Source organism: Cydia strobilella, chromosome 10, assembly GCF_947568885.1.
Source record: "Cydia strobilella chromosome 10, ilCydStro3.1, whole genome shotgun sequence".
NCBI lineage: Eukaryota > Metazoa > Arthropoda > Insecta > Lepidoptera > Tortricidae > Cydia > Cydia strobilella.
The window spans coordinates 342,010-363,685 of NC_086050.1; the positions used below are offsets into that span (position 1 = coordinate 342,010).

General features: G+C 48.5%; 2 protein-coding genes across 2 annotated transcripts in view; both read left to right on the forward strand.

Annotated features, from left to right (window-relative positions):
• The window catches only part of LOC134744855 (integrator complex subunit 7), a 41,510-nt gene extending 25,307 nt beyond the window's left edge, over positions 1 to 16,203 (forward strand). Inside the window, exons 10-18 of the mRNA XM_063678786.1 lie at positions 33 to 163; positions 1,353 to 1,597; positions 2,102 to 2,250; positions 3,326 to 3,524; positions 3,993 to 4,113; positions 12,766 to 12,856; positions 13,764 to 13,842; positions 15,002 to 15,196; positions 16,056 to 16,203. Coding sequence (XP_063534856.1) covers positions 33 to 163; positions 1,353 to 1,597; positions 2,102 to 2,250; positions 3,326 to 3,524; positions 3,993 to 4,113; positions 12,766 to 12,856; positions 13,764 to 13,842; positions 15,002 to 15,196; positions 16,056 to 16,112 — 1,267 coding nt within the window. The 3' untranslated portion in view covers positions 16,113 to 16,203. The remainder of the gene's footprint in view (positions 1 to 32; positions 164 to 1,352; positions 1,598 to 2,101; positions 2,251 to 3,325; positions 3,525 to 3,992; positions 4,114 to 12,765; positions 12,857 to 13,763; positions 13,843 to 15,001; positions 15,197 to 16,055) is intronic.
• Positions 16,204 to 16,434: 231 nt separating this feature from the next.
• LOC134744843 (leucine-rich repeat neuronal protein 3-like) lies at positions 16,435 to 21,072 on the forward strand. The gene is made up of 2 exons (XM_063678768.1): positions 16,435 to 17,553; positions 20,805 to 21,072. Exons 1-2 carry the CDS (start codon positions 16,460 to 16,462, stop codon positions 21,055 to 21,057), a joined length of 1,347 nt encoding a protein of 448 aa, XP_063534838.1. The 5' UTR covers positions 16,435 to 16,459; the 3' UTR covers positions 21,058 to 21,072.
• The last annotated feature ends 604 nt before the right edge of the window (positions 21,073 to 21,676 follow it).

Consider the following 21,676-nt stretch of genomic DNA (forward strand, 5'->3'; position numbering starts at 1 on the left):
GAAAACGTCACAATTATGTTTTAATCATACAGATACGGGCATCACCGTTTAGCCGCTCATGTGCTGGAGGGATTACTTGGCGCGGCGAGCTCCGAGGCTACACAGCGATGGTTGGCCTCGCTACATCGGGCTGCTAAAGCGGACGCTGAACTTGTTGAACAAGGTATAATAACACTCTCTTATGCATATTTTTGTTAATTTTTTATCGCAAATTGTCAAATTCATAAAGTAGCTTATGAGTTTAGAATTTAATTGTGGTGTACAGTCAAGGGCATAAATATATATACATTCTCAAAGTTACAAAAATATGTGTACTCTCTTACACCTTAGACAATAAAATCGTGTTCACATATTTTTGAGCCATTTGTCTGGATCGATATTTTTGCCTTCGATTGTACCTGCACACATATATAGTAGGAGTGATTTACTTTTTTTATAAGCTTATAATTACCCACAGTTTTTACACCCTAAGGGGCACCCTTTGCCCACACCCTACGGGGTTTCACGTACCGTATATCATATAATATCATTTATTCAATGCAACCATGGTATTTTACAAAGATATTAAAAGTCTAATCAAGTACAAACACCACCTTACTAGAGTGTAGCAGTTTACATTATAATTATTCTTACCCAGTAGGGGATGAATAATTGAATATTGGCTTATAAATACAAAAGAAATACAATCTTAACTTTTTCCAAATGTATAGTATGTTGAATGTAAATAAAGAAATAAGAAATGAGTCGCCCCGGGGACGAAAAGGAGAAAATAAGAGCTCGTACCAAAAATGATATTTTAAATTATTTTTTTAACAAGCAGAAACGTTTGTGAACGATATTTCCGCTCGTTAAATAATAATTTAGAATAGTTAATTTCCAATATGTCTCGGAACTCCGGGGGCCGTTTTAGAAGCGTAACGGTAGATGGGTACGGTAGACCCGTATAGTGGGAAGATTTGTTGTTTATGGATGAAGTCTCGGGGGCTCAGTCAGCGGAGCGTTGGAGTATCGATCCAGAGGCCGAGAGTTTAAGTCTCATCCGAGGCAGTGATTTTTCCACTTTTAAATTTATTCTAAGTTTAATAATATGTGCCATTCTCAATCAAAAGTGTACTTATTGTCGGTTGTCAATAAGGCGCTATTTCTATATAGTTTTATTTATTTATTTTCGGAGAACCAACAGCTATCAATTATACAATAGTTATTTGAAAAAAAAAAAATTGAAATCTACCTTATTGATAAGCGACAATGTGGTACCTTTTGACTGAAAACGTCACATATTTTAGCCAAAAACGTATTTTAGTTTGGTTTTTACGCACGTGTACTGTACCCCCATGTTTGGCACTTGTCAGGTATAACGGGCTTGGAAGCCGCCGCGTCCTGCTGGACGGTGGCGGGCGGGTGGGGCGGCGCGGGCGCGGGCGCGGGCGGGGCGGGGGGCGGGTGTGCGGGGTGTGCGGGGTGCGCGGGGTGCGCGGCCTGCACGCCGCTGGCCGGGGCGTGGGTTGCTGCGCGCGCGCAGGCGCTGAGCGCGCTGGCGAGGACGGCGGACCGGGCGAGGGTGCTGTGCACGCAGCCGCCCCCCGCCGTGGCTCAGGTTAGTTTTTAGGGTTCCGTCCCCGAAGGGTAAAAAAACCCGGCCGAGTGCGAGTCGAGCTCGGCGCACGGAGGGTTCCGTACCATTAAACAAAAAGCGGCAAAAAAATCACGTTTGTTGTATGGGAGCCCCACTTAAAAAATTATTTTATTCTGTTTTTATTATTTGTTGTTAGAGCGGCAACAAAAATACATCATCTGTGAAAATTTCAACTGTCTAGCTATCACGGTTCGTGAGATACAGCCTGGTGACAGACAGACAGCGGAGTCTTAGTAAAATAAATAGGGTCCCGTTTTTACCCTTTGGGTACGGAACCCTAAAAACGAGACCCTCCTACTAAGACTACGCTTGTCCGTCCGTCTGTCCCCAGGCTGTGACCGTATGTGATTGTTCTTCGATCATTTACATATATCGATTTTCAGAAATGGACCACCTTTTAAGGCCCCGCCTTCGTTGTGTGGTTCCATACAAACATATATTTACTAGTCAATTGTCGTTTCTTAGACGTCAAGATCGCCCTGCGCCGCGGCAGGCGCATGCGCAGCGGCGTTGCGTAAAGCGGCGCGCGCGGCGCAAGCTGTGGCGGCGCGGTACGCGCACATAGCCCGGACGGCTTTCCACGCCGATGAGGCTACGTTGACACATCTGCAAATGTATCCTTTTTAAATGACTTCGATATATTCGTAGGCACGTAAAGTGAGGCTAACGTAACGAGATAAATAATTTAAGCTTTCAGGGATTTAAACATTTTTCTTTTAATTTCCTACGAATTTCATATAAGGGCATTAAGTTCTTAAAGATTAATTCATTCTTAAAGAATACTTCACAAAGGATCTAGGAAATATACTGGCAAAAACTTAAAAAATAACCATTAGCTAAATTTATGTAGTTGTAATTATGTTTTAAATTACTCAATATTAACAACAAAACGCGAGTTTAGTGACCGCACACTTAATCTCATGTTAGAGATTTAGCACACAAAATGTATAATACATTAAAGCACTTTTTCTTCCTGAAATAAATAGATAAAAAAAATTTTTTTATTCATTTTCAGCAATAAATCTTACAAAATTACATTGTAATATGTATGAACAATATAAACTTGTAGAAGTGCTATTTTTAAAATCATAGTTTCGTAAGAATATGTCGTTTATAGTGGCATTCATCTACACCCTATCACTGCAAACTCTGTGCACTCAGGTCCGAATCTACTTAATTACGTGTACAAGCTTACCTTAAGCGTATACTTAAAATGCTATATGATAATGTATTTGTTGTATCAAAGATAGATATAACTCCGTAATAGATGGATACAGTCTAAGGAAAAAACGTGCCTCGAAAATCACGAAAATTTGATTCTCGATCAGATGGCGCCACTAGTTTTGGCCAACTCTCGTATAGAGGGCGTTGACTATTTCGTTTGTTATTTATAATTTTAACGCATACCAGTGAAAGAACATGGGTCAAAATCATATAAAAATAATTAATACAAATAAAAAAATCATTTATCCATATTAAAATACATTTTAACGTATTTTTATAAATCTTCATTTTTAGTTTTAAAGTATGTCGATAGATGGCAGTGAATTTACAGTGGTTACAAAATTTACTATGACAGTACCGCTCTATCTTATTATATCCTCATTGGTTGTATGTTTTGAAGTAGCTGTCATATTTGAAGAAAACTTTCACTAATTACAAGTATCATAATGCCTTGACCATACCCAGTTCTCAGCACACGTTCACCCAGCTGTCCGAGTTCCTGGAGCGCATCACCGGGCAGGCGGCGGCGCGCGCGCTGTTCGTGCCGGACATCAAACCCTCCAGTCTGGATGAGAAGATTGCACTCGCCCCAGCCGAAGCCATCGTCAACATTTCTAACAAGCTCTTTGATGACCCTGCCACTGGCAATGGGATCACGCATCGGGTAAGTTTCTTTAAATACGTTGTGGGAGTCGTTTTTTAGGTTTTCGAGCTCATAGATCCTAAAATAACGCCATCTGTGGCATGATTGTTGAGTTACTGGTGATGGGATCACGCATCGGGTAATAATAGATACATACAACACCCAGCTATCAAAGAGTGTATCACAGTATCACAGATATCAAACCTAAAAGTCTAGATAGCAATCGCATCATCGATAAACTAGCATACTACTACTGGCAATGGGATTACGCATCGAGTAAGTTTCTTTTAAATAAATTTTGGTAGTCGTTTTTTAGGTTTTCGAGCTCATAGATCCTAAAATAACGCTATCTGTGATGTGTACTCTAGTAAAGTACTCTAATAAAAGTTTTCGGAAGCGAGATTTGCGCTTGTTTTTTTATATGTTATCTTTGTTATTATTGCTAGTAAAAAGAGATAATGATTGTTATGAATAATGAGTATTTCCCAGCATGCAGAAGCGGTGCTGGCGGCGGTGCGCGCGTGCTGCGCGGGCGCAGTGTGGCCGCGCGCCGTGAGCGAGGCGCGCGCCTGCGGGGCGCTGTGTCGCCTCTCGCTCACACCAGGTACCAGCTCACACTTACATACCTAGCCAATAAACCCACAGACAAGCAGTGTTGGCGGCGGTGCGCGCGTGCTGCGCGGGCGCAGTGTGGCCGCGCGCCGTGAGCGAGGCGCGCGCCTGCGGGGCGCTGTGTCGCCTCTCGCTCACACCAGGTACCAGCTCACACTTACATACCTAGCCAATAAACCCACAGACAAGCAGTGTTGGCGGCGGTGCGCGCGTGCTGCGCGGGCGCAGTGTGGCCGCGCGCCGTGAGCGAGGCGCGCGCCTGCGGGGCGCTGTGTCGCCTCTCGCTCACACCAGGTACCAGCTCACACTTACATACCTAGCCAATAAACCCACAGACAAGCAGTGTTGGCGGCGGTGCGCGCGTGCTGCGCGGGCGCAGTGTGGCCGCGCGCCGTGAGCGAGGCGCGCGCCTGCGGGGCGCTGTGTCGCCTCTCGCTCACACCAGGTACCAGCTCACACTTACATACCTAGCCAATAAACCCACAGACAAGCAGTGTTGGCGGCGGTGCGCGCGTGCTGCGCGGGCGCAGTGTGGCCGCGCGCCGTGAGCGAGGCGCGCGCCTGCGGGGCGCTGTGTCGCCTCTCGCTCACACCAGGTACCAGCTCACACTTACATACCTAGCCAATAAACCCACAGACAAGCAGTGTTGGCGGCGGTGCGCGCGTGCTGCGCGGGCGCAGTGTGGCCGCGCGCCGTGAGCGAGGCGCGCGCCTGCGGGGCGCTGTGTCGCCTCTCGCTCACACCAGGTACCAGCTCACACTTACATACCTAGCCAATAAACCCACAGACAAGCAGTGTTGGCGGCGGTGCGCGCGTGCTGCGCGGGCGCAGTGTGGCCGCGCGCCGTGAGCGAGGCGCGCGCCTGCGGGGCGCTGTGTCGCCTCTCGCTCACACCAGGTACCAGCTCACACTTACATACCTAGCCAATAAACCCACAGACAAGCAGTGTTGGCGGCGGTGCGCGCGTGCTGCGCGGGCGCAGTGTGGCCGCGCGCCGTGAGCGAGGCGCGCGCCTGCGGGGCGCTGTGTCGCCTCTCGCTCACACCAGGTACCAGCTCACACTTACATACCTAGCCAATAAACCCACAGACAAGCAGTGTTGGCGGCGGTGCGCGCGTGCTGCGCGGGCGCAGTGTGGCCGCGCGCCGTGAGCGAGGCGCGCGCCTGCGGGGCGCTGTGTCGCCTCTCGCTCACACCAGGTACCAGCTCACACTTACATACCTAGCCAATAAACCCACAGACAAGCAGTGTTGGCGGCGGTGCGCGCGTGCTGCGCGGGCGCAGTGTGGCCGCGCGCCGTGAGCGAGGCGCGCGCCTGCGGGGCGCTGTGTCGCCTCTCGCTCACACCAGGTACCAGCTCACACTTACATACCTAGCCAATAAACCCACAGACAAGCAGTGTTGGCGGCGGTGCGCGCGTGCTGCGCGGGCGCAGTGTGGCCGCGCGCCGTGAGCGAGGCGCGCGCCTGCGGGGCGCTGTGTCGCCTCTCGCTCACACCAGGTACCAGCTCACACTTACATACCTAGCCAATAAACCCACAGACAAGCAGTGTTGGCGGCGGTGCGCGCGTGCTGCGCGGGCGCAGTGTGGCCGCGCGCCGTGAGCGAGGCGCGCGCCTGCGGGGCGCTGTGTCGCCTCTCGCTCACACCAGGTACCAGCTCACACTTACATACCTAGCCAATAAACCCACAGACAAGCAGTGTTGGCGGCGGTGCGCGCGTGCTGCGCGGGCGCAGTGTGGCCGCGCGCCGTGAGCGAGGCGCGCGCCTGCGGGGCGCTGTGTCGCCTCTCGCTCACACCAGGTACCAGCTCACACTTACATACCTAGCCAATAAACCCACAGACAAGCAGTGTTGGCGGCGGTGCGCGCGTGCTGCGCGGGCGCAGTGTGGCCGCGCGCCGTGAGCGAGGCGCGCGCCTGCGGGGCGCTGTGTCGCCTCTCGCTCACACCAGGTACCAGCTCACACTTACATACCTAGCCAATAAACCCACAGACAAGCAGTGTTGGCGGCGGTGCGCGCGTGCTGCGCGGGCGCAGTGTGGCCGCGCGCCGTGAGCGAGGCGCGCGCCTGCGGGGCGCTGTGTCGCCTCTCGCTCACACCAGGTACCAGCTCACACTTACATACCTAGCCAATAAACCCACAGACAAGCAGTGTTGGCGGCGGTGCGCGCGTGCTGCGCGGGCGCAGTGTGGCCGCGCGCCGTGAGCGAGGCGCGCGCCTGCGGGGCGCTGTGTCGCCTCTCGCTCACACCAGGTACCAGCTCACACTTACATACCTAGCCAATAAACCCACAGACAAGCAGTGTTGGCGGCGGTGCGCGCGTGCTGCGCGGGCGCAGTGTGGCCGCGCGCCGTGAGCGAGGCGCGCGCCTGCGGGGCGCTGTGTCGCCTCTCGCTCACACCAGGTACCAGCTCACACTTACATACCTAGCCAATAAACCCACAGACAAGCAGTGTTGGCGGCGGTGCGCGCGTGCTGCGCGGGCGCAGTGTGGCCGCGCGCCGTGAGCGAGGCGCGCGCCTGCGGGGCGCTGTGTCGCCTCTCGCTCACACCAGGTACCAGCTCACACTTACATACCTAGCCAATAAACCCACAGACAAGCAGTGTTGGCGGCGGTGCGCGCGTGCTGCGCGGGCGCAGTGTGGCCGCGCGCCGTGAGCGAGGCGCGCGCCTGCGGGGCGCTGTGTCGCCTCTCGCTCACACCAGGTACCAGCTCACACTTACATACCTAGCCAATAAACCCACAGACAAGCAGTGTTGGCGGCGGTGCGCGCGTGCTGCGCGGGCGCAGTGTGGCCGCGCGCCGTGAGCGAGGCGCGCGCCTGCGGGGCGCTGTGTCGCCTCTCGCTCACACCAGGTACCAGCTCACACTTACATACCTAGCCAATAAACCCACAGACAAGCAGTGTTGGCGGCGGTGCGCGCGTGCTGCGCGGGCGCAGTGTGGCCGCGCGCCGTGAGCGAGGCGCGCGCCTGCGGGGCGCTGTGTCGCCTCTCGCTCACACCAGGTACCAGCTCACACTTACATACCTAGCCAATAAACCCACAGACAAGCAGTGTTGGCGGCGGTGCGCGCGTGCTGCGCGGGCGCAGTGTGGCCGCGCGCCGTGAGCGAGGCGCGCGCCTGCGGGGCGCTGTGTCGCCTCTCGCTCACACCAGGTACCAGCTCACACTTACATACCTAGCCAATAAACCCACAGACAAGCAGTGTTGGCGGCGGTGCGCGCGTGCTGCGCGGGCGCAGTGTGGCCGCGCGCCGTGAGCGAGGCGCGCGCCTGCGGGGCGCTGTGTCGCCTCTCGCTCACACCAGGTACCAGCTCACACTTACATACCTAGCCAATAAACCCACAGACAAGCAGTGTTGGCGGCGGTGCGCGCGTGCTGCGCGGGCGCAGTGTGGCCGCGCGCCGTGAGCGAGGCGCGCGCCTGCGGGGCGCTGTGTCGCCTCTCGCTCACACCAGGTACCAGCTCACACTTACATACCTAGCCAATAAACCCACAGACAAGCAGTGTTGGCGGCGGTGCGCGCGTGCTGCGCGGGCGCAGTGTGGCCGCGCGCCGTGAGCGAGGCGCGCGCCTGCGGGGCGCTGTGTCGCCTCTCGCTCACACCAGGTACCAGCTCACACTTACATACCTAGCCAATAAACCCACAGACAAGCAGTGTTGGCGGCGGTGCGCGCGTGCTGCGCGGGCGCAGTGTGGCCGCGCGCCGTGAGCGAGGCGCGCGCCTGCGGGGCGCTGTGTCGCCTCTCGCTCACACCAGGTACCAGCTCACACTTACATACCTAGCCAATAAACCCACAGACAAGCAGTGTTGGCGGCGGTGCGCGCGTGCTGCGCGGGCGCAGTGTGGCCGCGCGCCGTGAGCGAGGCGCGCGCCTGCGGGGCGCTGTGTCGCCTCTCGCTCACACCAGGTACCAGCTCACACTTACATACCTAGCCAATAAACCCACAGACAAGCAGTGTTGGCGGCGGTGCGCGCGTGCTGCGCGGGCGCAGTGTGGCCGCGCGCCGTGAGCGAGGCGCGCGCCTGCGGGGCGCTGTGTCGCCTCTCGCTCACACCAGGTACCAGCTCACACTTACATACCTAGCCAATAAACCCACAGACAAGCAGTGTTGGCGGCGGTGCGCGCGTGCTGCGCGGGCGCAGTGTGGCCGCGCGCCGTGAGCGAGGCGCGCGCCTGCGGGGCGCTGTGTCGCCTCTCGCTCACACCAGGTACCAGCTCACACTTACATACCTAGCCAATAAACCCACAGACAAGCAGTGTTGGCGGCGGTGCGCGCGTGCTGCGCGGGCGCAGTGTGGCCGCGCGCCGTGAGCGAGGCGCGCGCCTGCGGGGCGCTGTGTCGCCTCTCGCTCACACCAGGTACCAGCTCACACTTACATACCTAGCCAATAAACCCACAGACAAGCAGTGTTGGCGGCGGTGCGCGCGTGCTGCGCGGGCGCAGTGTGGCCGCGCGCCGTGAGCGAGGCGCGCGCCTGCGGGGCGCTGTGTCGCCTCTCGCTCACACCAGGTACCAGCTCACACTTACATACCTAGCCAATAAACCCACAGACAAGCAGTGTTGGCGGCGGTGCGCGCGTGCTGCGCGGGCGCAGTGTGGCCGCGCGCCGTGAGCGAGGCGCGCGCCTGCGGGGCGCTGTGTCGCCTCTCGCTCACACCAGGTACCAGCTCACACTTACATACCTAGCCAATAAACCCACAGACAAGCAGTGTTGGCGGCGGTGCGCGCGTGCTGCGCGGGCGCAGTGTGGCCGCGCGCCGTGAGCGAGGCGCGCGCCTGCGGGGCGCTGTGTCGCCTCTCGCTCACACCAGGTACCAGCTCACACTTACATACCTAGCCAATAAACCCACAGACAAGCAGTGTTGGCGGCGGTGCGCGCGTGCTGCGCGGGCGCAGTGTGGCCGCGCGCCGTGAGCGAGGCGCGCGCCTGCGGGGCGCTGTGTCGCCTCTCGCTCACACCAGGTACCAGCTCACACTTACATACCTAGCCAATAAACCCACAGACAAGCAGTGTTGGCGGCGGTGCGCGCGTGCTGCGCGGGCGCAGTGTGGCCGCGCGCCGTGAGCGAGGCGCGCGCCTGCGGGGCGCTGTGTCGCCTCTCGCTCACACCAGGTACCAGCTCACACTTACATACCTAGCCAATAAACCCACAGACAAGCAGTGTTGGCGGCGGTGCGCGCGTGCTGCGCGGGCGCAGTGTGGCCGCGCGCCGTGAGCGAGGCGCGCGCCTGCGGGGCGCTGTGTCGCCTCTCGCTCACACCAGGTACCAGCTCACACTTACATACCTAGCCAATAAACCCACAGACAAGCAGTGTTGGCGGCGGTGCGCGCGTGCTGCGCGGGCGCAGTGTGGCCGCGCGCCGTGAGCGAGGCGCGCGCCTGCGGGGCGCTGTGTCGCCTCTCGCTCACACCAGGTACCAACCAGCTCACACTTACATACCTAGCCAATAAACCCACAGACAAGCAGTGTTGGCGGCGGTGCGCGCGTGCTGCGCGGGCGCAGTGTGGCCGCGCGCCGTGAGCGAGGCGCGCGCCTGCGGGGCGCTGTGTCGCCTCTCGCTCACACCAGGTACCAGCTCACACTTACATACCTAGCCAATAAACCCACAGACAAGCAGTGTTGGCGGCGGTGCGCGCGTGCTGCGCGGGCGCAGTGTGGCCGCGCGCCGTGAGCGAGGCGCGCGCCTGCGGGGCGCTGTGTCGCCTCTCGCTCACACCAGGTACCACCAGCTCACACTTACATACCTAGCCAATAAACCCACAGACAAGCAGTGTTGGCGGCGGTGCGCGCGTGCTGCGCGGGCGCAGTGTGGCCGCGCGCCGTGAGCGAGGCGCGCGCCTGCGGGGCGCTGTGTCGCCTCTCGCTCACACCAGGTACCAGCTCACACTTACATACCTAGCCAATAAACCCACAGACAAGCAGTGTTGGCGGCGGTGCGCGCGTGCTGCGCGGGCGCAGTGTGGCCGCGCGCCGTGAGCGAGGCGCGCGCCTGCGGGGCGCTGTGTCGCCTCTCGCTCACACCAGGTACCAGCTCACACTTACATACCTAGCCAATAAACCCACAGACAAGCAGTGTTGGCGGCGGTGCGCGCGTGCTGCGCGGGCGCAGTGTGGCCGCGCGCCGTGAGCGAGGCGCGCGCCTGCGGGGCGCTGTGTCGCCTCTCGCTCACACCAGGTACCAGCTCACACTTACATACCTAGCCAATAAACCCACAGACAAGCAGTGTTGGCGGCGGTGCGCGCGTGCTGCGCGGGCGCAGTGTGGCCGCGCGCCGTGAGCGAGGCGCGCGCCTGCGGGGCGCTGTGTCGCCTCTCGCTCACACCAGGTACCAGCTCACACTTACATACCTAGCCAATAAACCCACAGACAAGCAGTGTTGGCGGCGGTGCGCGCGTGCTGCGCGGGCGCAGTGTGGCCGCGCGCCGTGAGCGAGGCGCGCGCCTGCGGGGCGCTGTGTCGCCTCTCGCTCACACCAGGTACCAGCTCACACTTACATACCTAGCCAATAAACCCACAGACAAGCAGTGTTGGCGGCGGTGCGCGCGTGCTGCGCGGGCGCAGTGTGGCCGCGCGCCGTGAGCGAGGCGCGCGCCTGCGGGGCGCTGTGTCGCCTCTCGCTCACACCAGGTACCAGCTCACACTTACATACCTAGCCAATAAACCCACAGACAAGCAGTGTTGGCGGCGGTGCGCGCGTGCTGCGCGGGCGCAGTGTGGCCGCGCGCCGTGAGCGAGGCGCGCGCCTGCGGGGCGCTGTGTCGCCTCTCGCTCACACCAGGTACCAGCTCACACTTACATACCTAGCCAATAAACCCACAGACAAGCAGTGTTGGCGGCGGTGCGCGCGTGCTGCGCGGGCGCAGTGTGGCCGCGCGCCGTGAGCGAGGCGCGCGCCTGCGGGGCGCTGTGTCGCCTCTCGCTCACACCAGGTACCAGCTCACACTTACATACCTAGCCAATAAACCCACAGACAAGCAGTGTTGGCGGCGGTGCGCGCGTGCTGCGCGGGCGCAGTGTGGCCGCGCGCCGTGAGCGAGGCGCGCGCCTGCGGGGCGCTGTGTCGCCTCTCGCTCACACCAGGTACCAGCTCACACTTACATACCTAGCCAATAAACCCACAGACAAGCAGTGTTGGCGGCGGTGCGCGCGTGCTGCGCGGGCGCAGTGTGGCCGCGCGCCGTGAGCGAGGCGCGCGCCTGCGGGGCGCTGTGTCGCCTCTCGCTCACACCAGGTACCAGCTCAAACTTACATACTCCATACGTAGCCAATAAACCCACAGAGAAATGGTTCTAAATGTCAGAAACACAAAAAAGTCCGTAGTCTTTGTTTTTATTTTCTTGATTTGGTAATATCTAAAAATCTGGGAGATCGAGCTTTACTCGGAAAACATATAAAAACTCAAATATACGCGTTATCCCGGAGATAAGACCTAGCTAGATCGATTTTACGCCCCCTAAAATCCCTTATAGCATTTTCATCGCAATCGTTAGAGCCGTTTCCGAGATCCCCGAAATATAAATATATATAATGACATGTTTTTAAACGATTGCACCGCTATTTGCGATAAACTTACGCATTTATCCACTGGCAATAATATTCAATACTCGAGTGTAAAACGTATCATAGATAAAGTAACCCGTTCCTATTGCAATTATGTTATTAAATTGCTTCACAAATTAGTATTTATTAACTTCATATTTATAATATTAGTTTTTCTACTCGTCGAGTATAATCTGTGTATTACGACTTCATATGCAACACTACAACCTTACTCTTTTCAACGTTGGATAGTCTATGGCACTTCCGACTCAAGCATAAGAATTTTATCGATACGGTTTAGTCAATTATAAAAATTTTGAAAATAGAACTTCATACATTTCAGTAAAATATTTCTTGTTTAAGGAGACTCGATTCAATGCAAATTGGCCTACTTAAACACGCTGCTGCGTCGTATCTGCTTTGTGATTGGTTGGCCAACAATTGCTTCATAAGTCATAAACGCGCATGTGACACCAACATCAACATTTTATAGCAACATCCATATCCTACGAAAACCGCTTAGCGTTGCTTGTTAGTCTCCATAGGCTACGGTGGCCACAATCGAGTAAAAAAATGTCTTAAAATTGAATTTAGCGCGGAGCCGGTACCAGGGCCTCATGAGTTACGAGGAGGAGTCGTTGAACAACCCGCCGGGGGCGCCGGGCCCGGCGGCCGGGGCGCGTACGAGTCTGAAGATATCGCGGGCTGCGGCAGCTCGCGTATCTTAGCTGTATACTTTTGGATTGTTTACCTATATGATTCTACTAGTTGAAAGTATTATTTTTTTGTCTCGTAGAAAAAGTATTGTATACAATAGTGATATAATCAAGCTTTTCAATCTCGTACCTTAACTTAAGCAACTCAGCAAGCTTCGGTACTCGACTGAAAAGCTCTCTATTATATCACGATTGTATAAAATACTATTCCAATTGAAGCTATATGGAAATAGCGCATCACTGACTAGCGACAATAAGTACCCTTTTGGTTGAAAATGGCACATTTCATAGAGGTTTGACGTATAAAATAACACTTGCACTAGGTATGCTATCAAAATCGCTGCAGTCTTTTCTTAGTTCAACTCTATTTGTGTTGTAGGGGGTCGCGGCGCTGAACAAGCGGCCTCGTTGCCGCACACGCACCACCTGGCGCTGAAGGCCGAGGGAGTGATTCTGCCGCCGCCTAGAGGGTAAAAATACTACATTTTTCTAGAGTTACCTAACTTGAAGTGAGACCCTTAGGCCTTGGTATCCAGTTGACACCCGACGATTGTAATACATTTGGTACTGTCTTCCCGGTCCTTGTCTTGCTGTCAGCCGAAGACCGAGGCCAAAACATACGATTAAATAAATATAGTTATTTGTGCAACAAGAGAGGAAAGTTGGTTTTTCTTGCGTGTGTTTATTTTGAGTCCCGGGAAAACGAAAGATTCTATAATTGAATCATGAGCGTAGCGAGGGACTCAAGAACACGAGATGTAAAATAACTTTGCTCTCGTGTTGCACATATAATTTTTCACCTCAGTAGTGAGAACATATTAAAGGTTAAAATGTATTTCGAATTACACAGAATAATACAGAGAAACAAAAAAATAACAATTTGTAATAGAAGTATGAAGTGGCAGTTCATGGCCTTCACTAAATTAAAAAGCTACTTTATTACTGTGTGTGTTTGTTATACATAATAAATTGACATTAATACCATTGAGTAACTTATACTAGAGCGGTACTGTCATAGTAAATTTTGTAACCACAGTAAATTCATTGCCATCTATCGACACACTTTAAAACTAAGAATGAAGATTTATAATAATACGATAATATGTATTTAGATATGGATAAATGATTTTTTTTTTATTTGCATTAATTATTTTTATGATTTTGACTCATGTTCTTTCACTGAAATGCGTTAAAATTGTTAAATAACAAACGAAACCGTCAACGCCATCTATACGACAGTAGGCCAAAGCTAGTAGCGCCCTCTGATCGAGAATCAAATTTTCTCGATTTTCAAGGCACGTTTTTTTCTTAGACTGCATCCATCTATTACGGAGTTATATCTATCTTTGTTAATACTAATAGGTATGTTTGTTGCAGCAAATCGCAACCGCCGCGACAAGTGAAATTAGTTCAGCTCACCGTCACCGCCACGCCGCACCCGCGCACCAACGAGAAGGTAACGTATACAAATTAGACGACAAAGTATCCTATTAAAATAAAACTTAAATATCAAAAAAATAAGGATAAAGCCTATTTACCTCCACTTGAATAAAATTACTGTATTATTCTTCTATAAATAAAAAAATAAATAAAAAAGTACAATCTCACAACTGTACTAGTTCGGTATTTTAGTACGGTAGTACACCGAGAGAAACCGAGCATAAGAAGCGGCTAGCTGCTATCTCGCTCATACTAGCCGGCCGGGCGGGAGACGTTCGGCCATCTTGCTCGCACGCGCTCGGCGAGCGGGGATTCGGCGACTTCGGCGAGTTGGCGTTTAGTTCGGTCGGATGAGTCGGATCGCTTTGCTGTCATTGTCACTCCTCGGTCCTCGCTCCCATTCTATTTCATTCGCGTGTAGTGTACTAAAACGTACTAAGAGCAGAATCATTAGGGAATAGTTCGGTTTAGTACAGTGGACGGAATCGTGTTGATTTTTGTACATGTACTACACAAGCCTACAATAAAGAGTATTTCTCCCACAGACGGTGGAGCTAACCGACGTAGCTCCCGTCCTCTCAGCGGTACAAACCGTCGCCCCTGTTCGAGATTTCTTCTCGGTCCAAATACGACCTAATTACCACAGAAATAAAGTACAATTTCCCTTCCAGACTGTCGAACTGACCAACGTACCACCGGTTCTCTCAGCGACCCAAACCGTCGCCCCTGTTCGAGATTTCTTCTCGGTCCAAATACGACCTAATTACCACAGAAATAAAGTACAATTTCCCTTCCAGACTGTCGAACTGACCAACGTACCACCGGTTCTCTCAGCGACCCAAACCGTCGCCCCTGTTCGAGATTTCTTCTCGGTCCAAATACGACCTAATTACCACAGAAATAAAGTACAATTTCCCTTCCAGACTGTCGAACTGACCAACGTACCACCGGTTCTCTCAGCGACCCAAACCGTCGCCCCTGTTCGAGATTTCTTCTCGGTCCAAATACGACCTAATTACCACAGAAATAAAGTACAATTTCCCTTCCAGACTGTCGAACTGACCAACGTACCACCGGTTCTCTCAGCGACCCAAACCGTCGCCCCTGTTCGAGATTTCTTCTCGGTCCAAATACGACCTAATTACCACAGAAATAAAGTACAATTTCCCTTCCAGACTGTCGAACTGACCAACGTACCACCAGTTCTCTCAGCGACCCAAACCGTCGCCCCTGTTCGAGATTTCTTCTCGGCGCAACAACTGGTGGCCGTATCGGCCCCAGGACTATATACTGTAGCCGTAGAAGCTGCCTTTGTTGACCAACATGGGGCCTTGTGGAATACAGGACCTAGAACATCTATTGTCATTAAGGTAAGTTCACAATATTCAGAATAATATCTTCAATAAGGTAACTTCTCAGTACAACTCGTAGCCGTATCGGCGCCTGGACTATATGAAGGGTACACGGAAAGAACATGTCTAGTCACTTTAGTAACATTTTGAGTAATCGCGGTTTTTAAAATTTGGAACCATATCAAAATGTATGGTAATTCCGTGACCAGGTCTTTTCTAGCTAAAAATTGTGTTACATATATTTTACAGTAGTAGCAAAAGATATAACTAATAGTTCATCAAGAGCTCTACAGTTTGAGATGAAAATCTCATTTTCCGAAAAAAGTGACTAGAAAGGTTCTTTCCATGTACCCTTCATATACTGTGGCCGTAGAAGCAGAAACCAAGTATTGTACTCCTCAAATATACATTATAAGTGGAATAGAATGTAGATGTCTAACATTTTTTAAACACGATGAAATCATATGATATGCACGTTATATTTGAATATTTGATATTCACAAACAAGATCAAAAGTCAGTTATTAAGAATAAGTTTTCAAGGTTTCGCGTTGACGATGAATTTACATATTAACATGTAAGAGAAACATTAGCATATTTATCTACTTAGAACAGTAAGTTGTCCTACGTTTATCCTTGACTAAAAACAAGTGGATCTATTATATGATCTTATACACAAGTGAATATATACATATTATGTGCATTAGCAAACATCAGCAAGTATTGAATGCATGCATGACTAACGCAGATATTAACACGGATTGCTTATTGCAATGACATCATGTGATAATCAGAAACTACAAATATCTATTTTCCTGTTAAAACACCTCATCAAGGTGAAATAAACTTCAGTGCATTGAAATAAGGTCGTTTTTCAGGCTCACGAGGACTCCAGTGCAAAGGGAAATACGCAAACCGCTAGGGGAAGATTTTGAGAAAGCCGAAGTAACTTTTTTTAATTACTCATATGACCATAACTTTTAAAAGATTCTTTCTTTTAGTTACTTAATGAATTTCTCGAGTGTTTTTTTTACAGTATCAAATAGTTATAAGTATAAAAACAACAAAACCTGTGTCAACAACCTTAGGTTAATATAATAAAGATGCCAAACAATCTTTTATTTGACCGAACCCACACATAATACACTTTATTCCCCACACATAAGGATACATTTTCAACACACCTGAAGCGAAATGAAATTACAATCAAACGTGATAAGGTATCAATGTTACTGATAAAATTTCGCCGCTAGGCACTCAGTCGATTCTAGGCAATATAACAATGCGCGCGTTAATAGTATTTGCGTTTATTATAAGCGAGGTCAAAATATACGCATCAATATGTGATCTCTGTGTGTGTAGAGACTATAGTGACTTTGAATACTTGGGCGAAAGTGTGGATTGCAGTTATACTAAACCAGTGTTATTTTCAGTCGAAGATGCTTTACCTAGCATGGTGTATAGCCTAGATTTGTCATCAAATAACTTAAGTGATATTTCGAACTCGTATTTATATCAATCAAAATATATGAAAGAATTGATTCTGAGTAATAATAAGATTTCGCAAATCGGATCAAACGTTTTAAAATTGCCGGAACTTTTGAAATTGGATTTGAGTAATAATCTATTGGAGTTTATTGATAAAGATGTTTTTAAAGACATAAAGAAACTGGAGTATTTAAATATAGCTAATAATAGATTTAGAACGTTTACTAAACTAGCATTCCATCATCTTAGTAATTTAAATCAGATTATCTTAGACAATAATAACATAGGACCAAGTTTTAGAGAAACAAACCTATTCGACAGATCAGGTTTTGGACTTACACATAAAATCAAAGAAATAAGTATAAGTGGAATCAATTTAAACAGCGTTCCTGATAATTTTTTCGTAGAAGCATATGATTTGAAGAAACTAACGATATGTAACAACAATCTAACAGATATCTTCGAGATACCGTTCACACTCGAATATTTAGATATATCTGACAATCCAATTGAAGAAATATCGAATGAAGACTTCGATATGCCAGCGCTAAAGATTTTGAAACTAAACAATTTGGCTATAACAGAGGTTCCCGATTACGTGTTCGTGGATTTACATGGACTGGAGAAACTTGAGCTCGAAAGGAATAGAAATTTGACTAAATTTAGTATTTTATCCTTTGGAAGGGAAGTGTTGGAAGACGCCGATGATTTTACTTTAGAAGAGTTGTCTTTATCTGGGTCTAGGATACCTAGGTTGGATGAGAAACTGACTGAACCGTTTGGGCGACTAGCAAAGTTAGATCTTCAGGGGAATCCTTGGATATGTGACTGCAATATTGTGTGGCTGAAGAAACTACAGATATCAGAGAGAGATTACGACCATTTGAGGTAAGCAATGTTTAACTATATGAAGGGTACACGGAAAGAACATGTCTAGTCACTTTTTTCTGAAAATAAGATTTTCATTTCAAAATGTAGAGCTCTTAATGAACTATTTAGTTATATCTTTTGCTACCACTGTATAATATATGTAACACAACTTTTTTTTTAGTTAAAAAAAACCTGGTCACGGAATTACCATACATTTTGACATAGTTCCAAATTTTAAAACCGCGATTACTCAAAATGTTACTAAAGTGACTAGACATGTTCTTTCCGTGTACCCTTCATATTGTTATGTTTATACTTACGAAACCCTTTCTTATGTAGTGTAGAAGTTTTATAAAAAAGTCAACGCAATTTACTTGTTTAATGTTTACTTGATGTCGGAAAATGGCTTCAATATTTTTTTATTCTTATTTAGGTTAGTGTTATGGTGTTGATGTTTTTACACTTGTATGCTTCTTCTCCCCTACTTACTCGTAGATCTCATCCGTACTATAATATCGAAGTCTGTCGGTCTGATGAAATTTTTGGTATGAAGAAAGTTTGAGGACCGGGATGGACATATGTAAGTAGGATATTTTTTTATCAACCATCATCATCATTCCACGCAGAGGAAGTTGCGGGCAGAAGCTAGTTACATATAAGCAGGTAGGTACTAGGTGGTATTTAAATCCAGACAAAGGCTTTTGTGTCCTTAAAATTCTGGAACGTAGGAGACATTTTGTAATTTCGTTTTGTTTTTGACCCGGTTTTTGCTAATGCAAATGTCCTCAAACGAAGACAGTAAATAGCCTTACATGCAAGCGAAGCAAACACAACATGCCCCATTTCTTTTGTACGCGTTATCTCGTAGGTGCAGTGATAATGATAAGGCGTCGATACGCGTTATCTCGATTGGTCATATCAGAACTGTCACGTCTGCTAGATGGTTGGTCAGCTGATTACTTTCGTATGGTTACAAAATATGTAACGCAAAAACCACACAATATAGTGTAAACTATCCCAAGGGTCAAAGCAAAATGGGATATCTTCGTTTAGCTAGTTGCGAACTTGCGACTATTATTTCAATGGACCGATTTAAAGGCAAAATATCTTCATGAGAAAAATTTGAAAAATATAACAAAAATAAATATATATTATTATTATAGCCTTTGCTTCCATATTCTTTCTTAATGCTTGTTTTTTGTATTTTTTGAGCAAGTTGTTTTATTTGTCTTTATGGATCCCTCTCTGGGTGAAGGCCCCCTCCAGTTTTTTCCAACTTTCTCTATCCTCTCCTGTCTCCATCCAGTGTTTTCCGGCTATTTGGGTAATGTCTTCAGACCAGCGTTTCTTCGGCCGGCCTGTGGGGCGTTTTCCGTGTGGTCCCTTCCATTTTGTGGTTTGTATGGTCCATCTTTTGTCTGTCATGCGGGCTACATGGCCAGCCCAGTTCCATTTAAGTTTATATATATATTTATTTATTTATATTATTTATTTTACTTAAATGGAAAATAAATATATATATTGATATTTAATTACGTATAAACTTAACTCGTGGGCCTATACCGTACCATAGTTATAGTACTATTGGTACCTACTTACCTAATCCAATAGTAGGTAGGTGATTTTACAGTAGCTAATTAAATATACCTACATAGTGATAGACTAATTTCGGTCCGTTTTGACTTTTGAGCATATGCAATAAGGGGATTATACCTATAAGAGATAAGACGCGAAATGTAGTGCTAATAATTTGTGGTGTCCATTGTGTATTATTACGAGCCTATTGTGTCCCATTGCTGGGCAAAGGCCTCCCCCCTCTTCTTCCACTCCTCCCGGTTTTGAGCTACATCTGGCCAGTCGCTCAAAAAGGAGTCCAAGTTATCCCACCATCGCCGACGAGGTCTGCCGGATCCCCGGTTTGACTCATGGGGCACCCACTCTGTGGTTATTTTGGCCCACATGTCATTCGGCATGCGGCAGACATGACCAGCCCAGTCCCACTTTAACTTGGCCGCTTTCCGAGCTATTATTATTTGAGTTTTGTGTAGTCTAAGTCTAAGAAAAAAACATGTTTCCGAATTTAACAGCTGGACTAGATTGCGCTATTGGGCGCCATGTTTTGTGGTCGCCAAATGTTGATAATCAAAATTACCGCTAATGTACAGTCGCCATCAGATATATCGGAGCGGCCAAGGTGTTCACAATATCTGAACATGCACGCCTTGACAATGAGGGCTACCGTTTTTGTGCTCACCAGTTGGCGCCACTGTAGATGTAGGTCCAGAAAAACAGATCTCAAAATTCTTCTATGCTTATTTTTATAAAATCAATACGTACTGACATACACAAAGGTATTTTAACGTCTTAAGGTGCCATTTTTTCAACCTGTTTAATATCATATATTTTAGTTGGCACTTTTTTTAAATCACTAACCTTTATTGAGCTATATCTATTGTTTACCATCATATCAAAGATAAACAAAGATTTACCACAATTATGAATTTGGAGTAAAAACTCCCGATAAAAAAGCTTCAAACCCCCAAACTTCTATGCATTTGACATTTTAAAAGACCATCTACACTAGCGCCCCTAGCGGCGAAATTAAACGCGGTAGCCCTCATAGAGGAGTGTTGAGATATTTGTGAGAGCCTTGACCGCTCTGATATATCTGATGGCGATTGTACAGAGCCGTAGTGAGCTCAAACACGTTCAAAGCATGATTTTTTTTCTTTCAATTTATACTCGCCTACTGTTAATACATTTTTTAATACAGTTGCTCAAAAAGTGCAACTTTACGTAGCTGTTTAGCGTGCGGAAAGTTGGTTTTCGCGAACTAGTGCTTTTTACTCATGACTACTTATTGATGAGTGTTAATATTAGTTTCCTTTAAACGTCGTAATCAACATAAAAACCTACTGTTAATGTAAGAATACGATAAATATACATATTTTATAATTTAATTACTTACCTCATCATCATTATAACACGTTTATTTTTTAATATTGAATATTAAAAAACCGTTCTTAATAAGTTGTCTGAATGGAACGGAATAGCTACCGAAACGCCTGTCAAAGAAGAGGCGTTTTTTCTTACTTTTACTACCTACTAAGAGGCGTTTTAAGTTTCCAAAGTTTTTATTTCTCACTTGTTGTTTTTATTATTTTTTCGCAACTGTATTAAAAAACGTCGTTCGATACACGATACTTTCCGCACTAGCATCGAAATGTACTATTTCAATTGACATTTTAATCCCGATTATCTGTCCACAGATGTCGCTCCCCCCGTCCGCTATACAACGCCCGCATCTTCGAGCTGCCAGACTCTTACTTTATCTGCACGGCTGACCGCCACTTCACCGCGTTCACCGTCGCCGCCGTCGGCTTCTGTGTGTTACTGGCCTTAATAGCTGTGTGGTTCTTTATAATGGTCCCTAAATGGCATAGTCGGGGCACGGAGTTAGGGCACTTACATCCTGCTGCGGGGTATATGGTGCTGCCGAGCGTGTATTCTACACCACTGTAACTAAAGATAGATATAACTCCGTAATAGATGGATACAGTCTAAGGAAAAAACGTGCCTCGAAAATCAAGAAAGAAGCAAGAAGCTTTGGCCTACTGTCGTATAGATGGCGTTGACGGTTTCGTTTATTATTTAACAATTTTAACGCATATCAGTGAAAGAACATGGGTCAAAATCATAAAAATAATTAATGCAAATAAAAAAAATCATTTATCCATATTTAAATACATTTTATCGTATTTTTATAAATATTTATTTTTAGTTTATTGTGTCGACAGATGGCAGTGAATTTACTGGGGTTACAAAATTTACTGCGATACGAGCAAATCAAAGGACTGGCTCAGGAAAGAAAGGACTGGCAATTACTCCACCGACAAGAGCAAACCTCTTAAGTGATGATGATGATGACAAAATTTACTATGACAGTACCGCTCTAGTATAAGTTACTCTATGCTGTAATTAAGTACACAATGTACGTCTACACACACGCAGCCGGTGTGCTCTGGCCTTATCCTTCTTTTATATATTTTTCAAGTTTATTCCTCCTTATATTTTGGAGTTTGCTAATGAAATTTGAACCTATAGTGTAGGAAATAGAGTTGGTTTTGTTTTGTTTGAAAAT

Excerpts from the sequence above, each read along its gene's own strand:
- LOC134744843 (XM_063678768.1), top strand. The coding sequence starts at position 16,460 with ATGCGCGCGTTAATAGTATTTGCGTTTATTATAAGCGAGGTCAAAATA. Across the intron at positions 17,554-20,804 it reads AGAGATTACGACCATTTGAG|ATGTCGCTCCCCCCGTCCGC; the intron begins GTAAGCAATGTT and ends ATCTGTCCACAG.